The sequence below is a fragment of the Cervus canadensis genome, chromosome 3, assembly GCF_019320065.1.
Source record: "Cervus canadensis isolate Bull #8, Minnesota chromosome 3, ASM1932006v1, whole genome shotgun sequence".
Taxonomy (NCBI): Eukaryota; Metazoa; Chordata; class Mammalia; order Artiodactyla; family Cervidae; genus Cervus; species Cervus canadensis.
In genome coordinates, this window is record NC_057388.1 from 62,127,961 (window position 1) to 62,141,900 (window position 13,940).

The following is a 13,940-nucleotide window of genomic DNA, read 5'->3' on the forward strand; positions in this document are numbered from 1 at the left end:
GCTGCCGCCCGAGGGACCGTCGGGTGCATGGTCCGAGCCGCTGTTTCACTTTAAATGGATCCCAAAGCTCCCTAAAGAGTACACACTGTCAGGGAACCACGCACGCATCTCCCACACTGGAGAAAATCCGGCTGGGACCTGTGAGAGGCTACAGCTCAGCAGAGGACCTGACCCGCCCCTGCATAGAGCTCCGCCCATCCGCCAATCAGAGGGAGCCTTGAACAGGGGGCGGGACAAAAGAGGAGCCGGTCCAGTGAGAAATCAGCCCCCGGTCGCCTCAGGACCTAATATTACAAAGTCCAAGCTGCTAGCCTAGAGGAGGCGGTGGGTTGGTCAATCAGAGCGAGTAACTCACAGCGTTGGGTACCGGCAGCCAGTCAGAAGAGAGCTCGCAGGTGACTCGCCCGGCCCCAGCTTCCCGCCTTTCCCCTAACCTCTAAATCGGGGCCCCTGTGGTTCCTGGGTTAAGTTCTTCCGCCACGGAGCTGTATTTCTCGTCCTCTCTTTACGCTTGTACTACCGATCCCAGGCCTGTGCAGGCGTCTAGTGGGACATGGCGAACTTGGGCTGCGAGGCCCTTCGGAGTCAGGATGAGGAGAGTTTTCTCTACTTCGCCTATGGCAGCAACCTGCTGACGGAGCGGATCCACCTCCGAAACCCCTCCGCCGTGATCTACAGCGTGGCCCGCTTGCAGGTCAGTGCTCTCCGCCTGGCCCCCGAGATGTCCTCTGCCCTCTCTGCAGACAAAGGGGGAAGGATTTTGAGAACTCATTTTCTCAGGGCCGCTCGTTGTCAGCATTGGTCTGGGAATGCAGCTCTCTCTGCTCAAAGTACATCACGGTTCCCTGCACGACCCTCCGCCAGCCCCTTCCCCCACGGGTCCCTCTCGCCCTCTCTCAGCCCTCTGCTTGACCCCGGCTGAGCTGTGCTACTCTGGTTCCTGTGCCTCCCAGGCTGTCTTGAGCCCGCCCTCCTGACGTTCCCACCAGCTGCTCATTCTGCCCAGCTCCTGATGCCTCTCCCTTGGCCACTGACTTAGGGACATCATCACAGAATCCACTCAGTTGGTTCCTCTGAGAAGTCTGCTCTGACCCAAGCCAAGGAATCGGTTGCTTTCTGTTCTACCTTTGCTCCAGGACTTGTCACCTAGTTTTGTAAAAATCCGTCTACCAACCTTTTGCTCTCGACCTGAGGGGTCCTGAAATTTCGCTGCAGCTGTGTCTCATTCATAGTAAGGGCTGTGCTTACTTAAGTCTAATGGCTGGATGAACCTTCACTTGCCTTGGTAAGAATCATAGCTCTTAGTACAGTACATTTATTCATTTAGTTCATATTCTTTCAGCACTTACCTGGAGATACAAAGATGACTGAGTAAAGCTAGCTGTTTTCAGGACCTCCTCATCTGTAGGAGAGACAGGCAAACAAATTACCTACAGAGCCTTTTTACATCGTTGGACCAGACAGACATGGTCTCTGCTATCATTGGTCGGGTTCATAATTGCAAGCAACAGAAGTAGCTGATTTAAGCAGAAAAAGAATGTGTTGAAAGGCTGTTGAACAGCTCACAGAATGACCAGGAAGGTAGGACCACAGAACTGACAAAACAGACAGTCATAGAAGGGAAGCTATAAAATAGCCAGTATCACGGATGGAAACAGCCCGGGAGGCCAGTGTGACTCACCTCTGCGCTTGGTAAACTTGGACGTTGCATCATGCATCACCCGTTCCGGACCCTCCCTCTATTGTCACTGTATCTGGAAGCTCCTGAAACCCAAGTACAGTTCCCACCCCCAGAGTAGAGTTTCTGCTCCCCTGTGTCACTGACTTCTAATTCAAAACCTTAGGTGGGTGTCCTAGGCTAAATCTTGGCCATATGCCCATGCCCTGACTTCAAGCAAAGCTAGGAGAACCAGTCTCTGGCATTTGAAACTTCAAAAATGGGAGTTGGGCTCTGAGCTCTATCTACCCGTCAAACTCATAAGATAGGGAATTCCCCAAACATGGTAAAGACGCTTAGATGTTTATAGCTGGGATGCAGCAAAGAACTATCTAACAAGTGATTATTCAGTCACAGGTATGGTCAGTCTTAAAAGGAGATGAATCACACCTTGCTCTCAGTTTTGCTCTGAACCTAAAACTGCTCTGAAAAGAGTGAAAAAAAAAAATATTTTAAGGAAGCATTGAAGGTGCTATGGGAGTATGTGACTTAGGGATCTGACCTAACTGGGGTGTTCAGTAAAGCCATACCTGAAAATGTGACTTAAGCTGAGATCTGAATGACTGGCGAGGGGAGAAGCAAATGGAATAGCAGGGACAAAAGATTTCAGGAGAGAAAAGAGCTGGGTCTTCTAGCTAGTGTGGCTAGAATTTAATGTGTAAGGAGGATGTAGCATGAAGCGTAGAGAGGTAGGGAAGGGCCACATGTTACAGGACCCCAGAGGCCAATGAAGACTTGGATCTTTATCTTGAGAACAACAGTGAGAAGATCTCTGCCAAATTTAAGCAAATGAAATATCAAGTTTACTCTTTGAAAGCTTGTTCTGGTTGCTGTGGAAAGTGCTCTGGAAGGGTAGGGGCAGCCTACCAAAAGGGCTTTTGGAAGTGGATGTGGGAGCGCAGTTAGAAAGCTTTTGTAGCGGTCACTACTGAAGCTAATGGTACCTTAGAGTGGTAGCCAGGGCAGGTAGATGGTTTTTTGGGGTGTTGAGGAGAGAATACTGTTAGGCTTTGGTGATTGATTGTGAAATGAAGAGTAGATAATGGTTTTTGATGCAACAGAGTGGATGATAGTGATATTTGTTAAAAAGAAAAAAAAGAGGATTAGTTTAGGAGGGAACATCAAGCTCAGTTTGGGCATACAGTTGGCCCTTGAACAATGCCAGGGTTAGTGGTTCCCACCCTTTGCTGAGCTGAAAATCAGAGAACTGCCCCCTCTGCCTTAAAAACAGAGGAACTGATAAATGACTCACCCAAGGGCAGGAAGCTGAAGAGGTTTGGATAGAATCAGGACTCGGACCCTAGTTCCTTTGACACATATTCTCTATTTCAGTTTCTAATCGAACACAAACTTTCCCCCATACTTAGTTACTTTGATGATCTGAAAATTGAAAAAAAATTCACGGGTAAGTAGACCTGTGCAGTTCAAACCCATTGTTGTTCAAGGGTCAGCTGTACTGAGTTTGAGATGCTTGTTGTATACCCAAGTGAGCAGAAAAATATTAGTGAACATACTGAAGTACTTGGGCTTCCCTGGTAGCTCAGCTGGTAAAGAATCTACCTGCAATGCAGGGGCCCAAGGTTTGATTCCTGGGTGGGGAAGATCCCCTTGAGACAGATTAGGCTATCCACTCCAGTATTCTTGGGCTTCCCTGGTGGCTCAGTCAGTAAAGAATCCCTCTGCAGTGCAGGAGACCTGGGTTCGATCCCTGGGTTGGGAAGATCCCCTGGAGGAGGACATGGCAAGCCACTCTAGAATTCTTGCCTGGAGAATCCTCATGGACAGAGGAGCCTAGTGGGCTACAATCCATGGGGTCACAAAGAGTTGGACACGACTGAGCAACTAAGCACAACACAGCACGTGAAGTACTTACTATGGTCTAAGTACTTTCAAAGTCAAAAGAGAGACCTGAGCTGGATAAAAGACAGTTGGAATATTGGATGGTATTTGAAGCCATTGGAAGGTATGATTTTGTCTTGAGCAAACTGCTGAGAAAAGGGCCTAAACTGAGACTTTTAGAAACTCCAACATTTAAAAACCAGGTAGTGGAGGAGGAGTTGGTAAAGGGAATTGAGATCAAGGAAAAGCTGAAAAGAAAGGAGGCAGATCAAGACAGTGTGGATAACTATGTCAGAAACATTTGAGAAGTAGAGCAAGATGAGGAATGAAAATTGTCTGTGTGATTTAACAGTATATCAGTTCAGTTCAGTCACTCAGTCGTGTCCGACTCTTTTCGACCCCATGGACTGCAGCACACCAGGCCTCCCTGTCCATCACCAACTTCCGGAGCTTACTCAAACTCATGCCCAATCGAGTGAGTGATACCATCCAACCATCTCATCCTCTGTCGTCACCTTCTCCTCCCACCTTTAATCTTTCCCAGCATCAGGGTCTTTTCAAATGAGTCAGTTCTTTGCATCAGGTGGCTAAAGTATTGAAGTTTCAGCTTCAACATCAGTCCTTCCAATGAATATTCAGCACTGATTTCCATTAGGATGGACTGGTTAGATCTCCTTGCAGTCCAAGGGACTCTTAAGAATCTTCTCCAACACCACAGTTCAAAAACATCAGTTCTTTGGCACTCAGCTTTCTTCTAGTCCAACTCTTACATCCATACATGACTACTGGAGAAACCATAGCCTTGACTAGACGGACCTTTGTTGGCAAAGTAATGTCTCTGCTTTTTAATATGTTGTCTAGGTTGGTCATAACTTTTCTTCCAAGGAGTAAGTGTCTTTTAATTTCATGGCTGCAGTCACCATCTGCAGTAATTTTGGAGCCCCCCAAAATAAAGTCAGCCACTGTTCCCACTGTTTTCCCATCTATTTGCCATGTAGTGATGGGACCAGATGCCATGATCTTAGTTTTCTGAATGTTGAGCTTTAAGCCAACTTTTTCACTCTCCTCTTTCACTTTCATCAAGAGGCTTTTTAGTTCTTCTTCACTTTCTGCTGTAAGGGTTGTGTCATCTGTATATCTGAGGTTATTGACATTTCTCCTGGCAATCTTGATTCTAGCTTGTGCTTCATCCAGTCCAGTGTTTCTCATGATGTACTCTGCATATAAGTTAAATAAGCAGGGTGACAGTATACAGCCTTGACGTACTCCTTTCCCGATTTGGAACCAGTCTGTTGTTCTGTGTCCAGTTCTAACTGTTGCTTTCTGACTTGCATACAGATTTCTCAAGAGGCAGGTCAGGTGGTCTGGTATTCCCATCTCTTTAAGAATTTTCCACAGTTTGTGGTGATTCACACAGTCAAAGACTTTGGCATAATCAATAAAGCGGAAATAGATTTTTTCTGGAACTCTCTTGCTTTTTTGATAATCCAGTGGATGTTGGCAATTTGGTCTCTGGTTCCTCTTCCTTTTCTAAAACCAGCTTGAACATCTGGAAGTTCACGGTTCACGTGCTATTGAAGCCTGACTTGGAGAATTTTGAGCATTACTTTACTAGCGTGTGAGATGAGTGCAATTGTGAGATAGTTTGAGCATTCTTCTGCACGCCTTTCTTTGAGATTGGAATGAAAACTGACCTTTTCCAGTTTTGTGGTCACTGCTGAGTTTTCCAAATTTGCTGGCATATTGAATGCAGCACTTACACAGCATCATCTTTCAGATTAAAATAGCTCAACTGGAATTCCATTACCTCCACTAGCTTTGTTCATAGTGATGCTTCCTAAGGCCCACTTGACTTCGCATTCCAGGATGTCTGGCTCTAGGTGAGTGATCACACCATCGTGATTATCTGTGTCATGAAATCTTTTTTGTATAGACAGGTCCTAGTGTGGTTGTATCTTTTATCAGATCACCTGATGTCTTGCCAAGGATACCTGGTCCTAGAACATCTAATATACCAATCAAAGGTACTGGTCACTGAAATGAACCTTTTTTAATGAAATTCTAAAGGTTTTTTAAGAAAATAAAGGTAACAGAGATAAAATATAAACTTTTAGATTTATTATCTAATCCAACTTTTTTTTTTATCATTAGGAAATTAAACTCTGAAAAAATGGAAAGAAATCCTCCTAGACCAAACAGCTGAGTAAGGATTCTTAATCTCCCTCATTCTCTTCTTTGATTACTCATCTCTGAGGGAAGAAACTAACAACTTGAAACCTTGACTTCGTTACTTTAGTTGTGAGACCTTAGGCAAGTTGCTTAATCTTTTTGAGCCACCATTTTTCTTTCTGTTAAATGTGTATAAAAAGTTGTTGACAGGATTTTGAAAAGTCCGTAGCAGTGTACAGAACCCAGTAATTGTTAACTGCTCTTATGATTATTATAGATATGTTAGTATAATTCATGAATATTAAAATTTATAAGTATACAAATCATGCTCAAATGACAGCTCCCTTTGGGCAAAAAAAAAATGCTAATAGGATACTCTTAACATATATGAAAGTAGAAATAATGTTATAAACCTTAGGCAGCCATCACCCAGCTTCAACAATTATGTACAGTATGATTATTGTTGTTTAGTTGCTGAGTTGTGTCTGATTCTTTTGCAACCACCAGACTCCTCTGTCCATGGGATTTCCCAGGCAAGAATACGGGAATGGGTTGCCATTTCCTTTTCCAGGGGATCTTCCCGAGACCCAGGGATCAAACCCTCGTCTCCTGCGTTGCAGGCAGATTCTTTACCACTGAGCCACCAGGGAAGCCCACACTCTGATTGCCTCTAAGTTAAAATGTTTGTGTAAGTAAGTGGATTGATTGGGAAGCAGTTTTCAAAAATAAAGATAGCTGTGTTAAGGCATCAGGATTATGGGATTTATTGTCCCCCTTAACCTCTTATTTATGGTAAGATACATGTACATATTCAGTATACAGTTTATTTTTAAGAAAAATGTAGTCCTTGAAATCTGGGTCCTTGGTTGTTTATCTTTGTGTTTTTTATAGAAGGAACTCAAAACATATGTTTTAATTACATGGTGTTGAAGGTAAATCTGTTTTTATTTTGAGAAGGGAAATTTTGGTTCATGTGAATGTTGATCATATCACTTTGGTTTCCTTTGTAGGATTTTAAACTTGACTTTGGCAATCCCCAAGGCAAAACAAGTGAAACTTGGCATGGAGGTATAGCCACCATTTTTGAAAGTCCTGGCGATGAAGTATGGGGAGTAGTATGGAAAATGAACAAAAGCAATTTAAGTTCTCTGGATAAGTAGGTGGCTTCTAATTATAAGTTAAATCATTACTAATTTAGAAGGTGGATCATATGCAAGAATGTGTGTGTATATATATGGACATATTCTTTACACTTGAGAGTTAACCTAAAAGGTATAATGTTCATTTCCTAAAAAGAAAAGCCTGGAAGGGTTACACACTCTAAGATTTGGGGAGACTTTTGTAATCTCTTCTATAATTGATGGAAGTCCTTATTTTCTATTTGTTTTTTTAATGAAAATATCTTTGTAGTTTCATATTGTGAGAAAGCATGAAGATTTTTGTAATTATTACATACTTTTACCGATTTCAAAAACAACTCAGTTTTTATAAGAGTCAGATTTTTAAAAAATAATTCTTTAAGGTAGCAGTTGAATCAGTAAAAAAGTGATAATAATTTGTAAAACTTCAAAACATATTAGAAATGTTTTGATGCTTTTTAGAACTCAAGAGTTGTGTGGCAGAGCATTTAATACAAAGAAAGTTGACAGAAAAGAGTAGGATTTGAGAAGAGCAAACATCTGACATGCTTACCACTTTACTTCACTTGCAAACAGGAATGAGCTGCCTGTCTACTTTTGCAGGATGGATATTCTCTTGTCAGAACTCAGTCCAGTTTTCGTAGATAAAGAGCGATGTTTCAGGGTTATAAAGCTTGCAATAACTAATATAAAGATCTGTTAGAAGTATACCCAGTAATAGTAAGTCTCCAGCTTTCTAACTGAAATGCTAAGCTTACTTTTGATGTGGTGGTTTTTATAGTATGTTCTACTTTATCCCCAAATACATAGAGAACACATACATCCATAAATAGTTAAAATTTTTAATCCAGTAAACTAACTTGGCTGAGTCAACATATGATTAAAATGTGGCTGTTCTGATTCCAGGCAAGAAGGGGTTAAAAGTGGAATGTATGTCCCAATAGAAGTTATTGTTTCAACTCAAGAAGGAAAAGAAATAACCTGTCGAAGTTATCAGATGACAAATTATGAGCGTGTTCCCCCATCACCCCAGTATAAAAAGGTATCCTTTTTAACTTACAAAGACTTTTGGTGATTCCTTGTTAATTTTCACAGTTAAATGACAGAATATCTTGTTTTTAAAAGGCTTTGTGTTTTAAATTCTATATGAACAATTCATTTCAATCAAAATGTTTTTAATACAAAAATGATAGTTATTTACTGAATAAACATTCCAATTTATTTGTAATGATAGAACTATGTCCCTAAAACTTTATTAAAAAAACTCTCAGAAATGTACTTGAGTCATAATACTAGACATATTTTTCTTTAAAAACATGTATGAGTGTATTTTTTGTAGTTATTCTATACCTATGCTTTTTTTAATCATTTTTTCTTCTCCACAAAATAGTATTTCATAAACCCCAAGATTCATTTTTATAGGGCAAAAATATGTTTCCTACTGCTGAAATGTTTTCCATTTCTAGATGGAGGGATAAGTCATGCCCTTTCCAAAATCCAGCATGCACGCACAGGAAAAGAATTAAGGATAGAGAGACTGACATCCCTCTTCAGAAACCCAAACTTAGGTACTTATTGGCAGGTCCAATCAGGACATGATACTTGGAGAAGGTGACCCAGTTCCTGGGCCTAATCTGGAATTTTCTAGAATGGAGCCTAGAGGAATTAGCCTGGTGTGGATCTGGGGGGTACCATTGAATACACTTGCTGTTTATTCCCCCATGTGTAATTCAGAGGTAGAGTAGACTCCAGGATTCAACTAAAAACTGTTCCCTATAAACTTTAAATTTCTTTGAAGAATGGTGTTTGTTTCTTAAAAGATTTTGTTTGTTTCATGCAAATTCTATACAATACGTTTTATATTAAAAATATTTTAAACCACAGTATTGAGTACAGTTGCTATCACATAGGGATGGATTGTGTGGCTATGAAAATTCCCTGTACTTTCATACTCATCCCAGGAGGAATGACTCTATTTTGTTCTACAGTTGTTTGTTCTAGAGTTATCTGAAAGCTAATTTATTTGATACTACAAATAAAGCTGTGGTATACTAAACTAAATTATGTTCCTAACTAAAAGAGGGTTTTGTTGTTGTTGTTTAACCATTTTCTAGGTCATTTGCATGGGTGCAAAAGAGAACGGTTTGCCACTGGAGTACCAAAAGAAGTTAAATGCAATAGAACCAAATGACTACAAAGGAAAGGTCTCAGAAGAAATTGAAGACATTATCAAAAAGGGGGAAGCAAAGACTCATTAGAACTTAATGGAATATATCTACATATATTTTCTCTATATGCTAATACCTTTTTAACATTTAGAACAGGGATCTGGGATGTATCTCTGTTTAATATGTCTCAGCAGTGTTCTGGAGGGTTATCTCACTTGGGTGATTCCTTGTTTTGACTGTAAAAAGACCAAGGCAGGAGTTAGACAATTGAAAGGGGGGCTGTGAGAGGTGTTGGAATGCATGACAGTTAGGTGTGAGTACTCCTGTGAACCCTTAAAGTTATTTTACTGAGTTTATCTGAAGTGTATTTTTGCTCTGTGACTGAAGATAAATTTGCAACTTAATGATGGTGCTGGTAAATCGCTCAGCTCGGATTTTTTAAAATCAGCTTAATAAGAGCAAGCAAACTGAAGAGACAATTGATTATAAAATTTTTTAATTATTTTAAAACTATTTAAAATTTTTTAAATTATTTTAAAATTTAAAAGATGGCATAATGTTCTTAGAGGAATAAATGTATTTGTGGTTTAACCTGTATTCTCTGCGAAAATACTACATTTCATTTTATTAGAAAGACTTACATCATCACACATACTGGGTCTGGTCTTGGCCATATCCAGTCTATACTAAAGGATTATTGCACAGACTCTGGAACCAGTATATTAGGGATAGGCTGTCAGGTAGAAAGGCTGAGAAAGGCTGTCACCACTTTCTACCTGGGAAACTTTGGGTTATTTGACTCAACTTCCTCAGCTTCCTCGCCTGCAGACTGAGGAGAGCCCAAATATCTATGTGTTAGGATCATTTTGAGGGGTATATGTATAAGCTTGGAACACAGCCTGGCATATAACAAGTATTAGTAATCATTATTGTTCTTATTGAAGGATTAAGTTTGTACTGAGCCATCTTTGGAACAGGATTTTAAAGTAGAAGAGTCAAGATCATGAGGGAAAAGTATTTCTTGGAAGCTAAAATTTGATTTCTTGGCTTATTAAAAAATGGTCACCTTCTTAAATTTATTCACTGAATAAATGGAAGAGAGTCATGAATAAAACAACACTGGTTATCAAGCAATCTCCCATGTCTGTGGAATCCAGTGAGCTGGACCTTCAAAATAGGTTATTAGAATGAAATAGGTTATTGGCTTTGGTTTTTACTCTTGGGAAGAAGGCCCAAAGAACTTTTCAGCTACAGCTGCAATTCTGTAGTGAGGCTTCTCTATCTCCCAGAGTGGAGAACAAATTGAAGATTTTCCTTATTTTCTTTCAAGCCCAGAAATGCTTTTCAAAGACTATGTTGGTGATAGTGTCACCAGGAGCTGGTTGTATTTTGAGAGGGCCAAAATCACTGATGGAAATTCCTTACATATGACATTTACCAGTACTACCTTGAAAACAACTAGAAAGATAAAATGAGCTGAAAGGCTAGACAGTAATGCAAAGTATAATATATGTAGAGGTAATGTTACTAACAACTATAAAAGGTGAAAAGTAAAGTGAAGTAAGGTTTTTACACTTCATTTGAACAGGTAAAATGACACCAGTAGACTAAAAAATTATGTATGTATAATATGTATTAAATAGGAGTATATTACCTATGGGACTTCCCTGGTGGCTCAGACGGTAAAGCGTCTGCCTACAATGCAGGAGACCTGGGTTCAATCCCTGGGTCAGGAAGATCTCCTGGAGAAGGAAATGGCAACATACTCCAGTATTCTTGCCTGGAAAATCCCATGGACGGTGGTACCTGGTAGGCTACAGTCCATGGGGTCGCAAAGAGTCCGACAAGACTGAGCGACTTCACTTTCACTTTCATGTTACCTACTTAAAAAGTATACAAAGAGCTACACTTAAAAACACCACAGGTAAATAAAAACAGAATTCTAAAAAATGTTCAGGTAACCTACAGGAAGACAGGAAATAGAAAATCAGAAATGAAAGAACAGAAAACAGAAAGAACAGAACTGGGAAATGAAAGAACAGAAAACAAATAATAAAATGGCACATTTATACCCTAACATATCAATAAGTATATTCAATGAAATTATCTCAAGACACCAATTAAAAATTGGTGGAGTGGATTAAAAGCATATAATACTCTTCTGTATGTTTACAACAACTTGTTCATCCATCCATCGATGGACATTTGGACTGTTTTCACCTTTTGACTATTATGAATAGTGCTGCTATGAACATGTGCATACATATATATTTTTAAGTACCTAGGAATAGAATTGATGGGGTCATATGATAATTCTAGGTTTAAGTTTTTGAGGAATGACCAACCTGTTTCTCACACTGGCTGAACAATTTTACATTCTTACCAACAATGTATATAATTTTTTTTGTATAGTTTTTTAAAGAAAATACTTAAGTGAAAATTTAACCAAACGTTTTAAGACGTGTATACTGAACACTACAAAACACTGATGAAAGATATGTTCATAGTTTCGAAGGCTCAATATAATAAAGATCTCAGTTTTCTCCAATGTAGGTTTACTACAATTTCTATCAAAATCCCTTCAAGATTTTTTTTCTAAAATTTATATGGAAAGGCAAAGGAATCAGAATATGTGAAGCAACTTTGAAAAAGCAGAATAAGATGGGAGGACTCAACCGACCCAATTTCAAGATTGTATGGTACTGGCAGAGGGATGAACATACTGATCAATGAAACAGAACGGAGATCCAGAAATATACACATACAAGGTGCACAAGTAATTTAGCGGAGGAAAGATAGCCCTTCAACAATTAAGCCCTTCAACAAAGATACCTTTGTCCTTCAACAAAGATAGCCCTTCTCGCTTGGAGAAGGAAATGGCAACCCACTCCAGTATTCCTGCCTGGAGAATTCCATGGACAGAGGAGGCTCCATGGGGTCACAGGAGTCGGACACGACTTAATGACTAATCCACCACCACCACCAACAATGACGCTGGAGCAAAAATAATAAGCAAAGATAATAATTCCAATAAAGTTAACAAGTCTCATTCAAAAATTAACTGAAATGCCTGACATAAAACTATTAACTTTTTGGGGGAAATTTTCTTTGACATCTAGGAATATGTAAACAGTTTTTAGACTGAATACCAAAAGCATGATCCATACAAGGAAAAATGAATAAAACTAGTGTACATCAAAATTTAAAATGTTTGCTCAGTGAAAGATCCTATCAAGAGAATGAAAATACAAGCTTGAAGTGAGAAAATATTTGCAAACTCCATATATAACAAAGGGTTAGTATCTACAATATATAAAGAACTTTTGAACCTCAACAATAAAAAAGCAAATAATTCAACTAATAAATGAATGAGACATGAAGAGACATTTCACACGAGGAGACATTGATGGCAAATAAGCACATGAAAACATGTATACCATCATTAGCAAATTAAAACCACAATGATAGATCATTAAACTCTACACATGTGTAGAATGGCTAAAAGAAAACATGACAGAGTCAAATGCTATGAGGATGTTATGAAACTAAATGACTTACACATTGCTGGTGGGACTGCAAAATGGTCCAGCCACTGTGGAAAACAGTTTAGCAGTTTCTTAGTAAACTAACCATACAACTATCGTATGACCCAACAGTTGCACTCCTGGGCATTTATCCCAGGGAAATGAAAACTTACGTTTACATATAAACCTGTAGATTAATGTCTATAGCGATTTTATTCATAACAGCTAAAGACTGGAAATAATCCAAATGTCTTTCTACATGTGAATGATTAAGTTGTGGTATCTTTGTGATAATACCATGAAATACTACTCAGTACTAAAGAGGACCATTGATACATGGGATGCCCTAGGTGAAGCTCCAGAGACTTAGGCTGAGTGAACAAAACCAGTCCCCAAACAAAATTTCAATACATACTGTGTGCTTCCATTTATGTAACATTCTTGAAATGACATAGTACAGAAATGGGGAACAGGTTAGCAGTTGTCAGGGGTTAAAGAGGGGATGGTGTGGTGTAATGGCAACGTGGGGGCTCATTGCAGTGGTAGAAATGTTCTGTATCTTGACTGTATCATTCAGGGTCTGCAAGATGTTACCATGAAGGGAAATTGGGTTAAAGGTGTAAGGGTCTCTGCATTATCTCTTAACAGTTGCTTGTGAATTTACAGTTCAGTTCAATTGCTTAGTTGTGTCTAACTGCAACCCCGTGAACTGCAGCATGCCAGGCCTCCCTGTCACTTTTACATTCTTACCAACAATGTATATAATTTTTTAAGGGAAATACTCAAGTGCAAATTTAACCAAATGTGTTAAGACTTATACTGAAAACAACAAAACACTAATAAATATATCAAAGATCTAAATAAATGGAGAGGTATACTATGTTCATAGTTTGGAAGGCTCAACATAATAAAGATCCAACTCCCGGAGCTTGCTCAAACTCATGTCCATCAACTCGGTGATGCCATCCAATCATCTCATCCTCTGTCGTCCCCTTTGCTTGCCTTTAATCTTTCCCAGCATCAGGGTCTTTTCCAGTGAGTCAGTTCTTCGCATCAGGTGGTCAAAGTATTGGAGCTTCAGCTTCAGAATCAGCCCTTTCAATGAGTATTCAGGACTGATTTCCTTTAGGATTGACTGTTTTGATCTCCTTGCAGTCCAAGGGACTCTCAAGAGTCTTCTCCAACACCACAGTTCAGAAGCATCAATTCTTCAGCACTCAGCTTTCTTTATGGTCCAACCCTCACATCCATATATGACTGCTGGAAAAACCATAGCTTTGACTAGGACTTAACTGGTGGCTCAGACGGTAAAGCGTCTGCCTACCATGCGGGAGACCCAGATTCAATCCCTGGATCAGGAAGATCTGGAGAAGGAATTGGCAAC

General features: G+C 39.7%; 1 protein-coding gene across 1 annotated transcript; it reads left to right on the top strand.

The window, feature by feature from the left end:
- The first annotated feature begins 289 nt into the window (after positions 1-289).
- Positions 290-10,146, top strand: GGCT (gamma-glutamylcyclotransferase). The gene is made up of 4 exons (XM_043463274.1): positions 290-694; positions 6,736-6,881; positions 7,771-7,906; positions 8,979-10,146. The coding sequence occupies exons 1-4, from the start codon at positions 554-556 to the stop codon at positions 9,120-9,122; spliced, it is 567 nt and encodes a 188-aa protein (XP_043319209.1). The 5' UTR covers positions 290-553; the 3' UTR covers positions 9,123-10,146.
- Positions 10,147-13,940: the final 3,794 nt, after the last annotated feature.

Coding starts and splice junctions, on each gene's coding strand:
- GGCT (XM_043463274.1), top strand. CDS start 554: ATGGCGAACTTGGGCTGCGAGGCCCTTCGGAGTCAGGATGAGGAGAGT. Junction 6,882..7,770: donor AATTTAAGTTCTCTGGATAA/GTAGGTGGCTTC, acceptor TTCTGATTCCAG/GCAAGAAGGGGTTAAAAGTG. Junction 7,907..8,978: donor CATCACCCCAGTATAAAAAG/GTATCCTTTTTA, acceptor ACCATTTTCTAG/GTCATTTGCATGGGTGCAAA.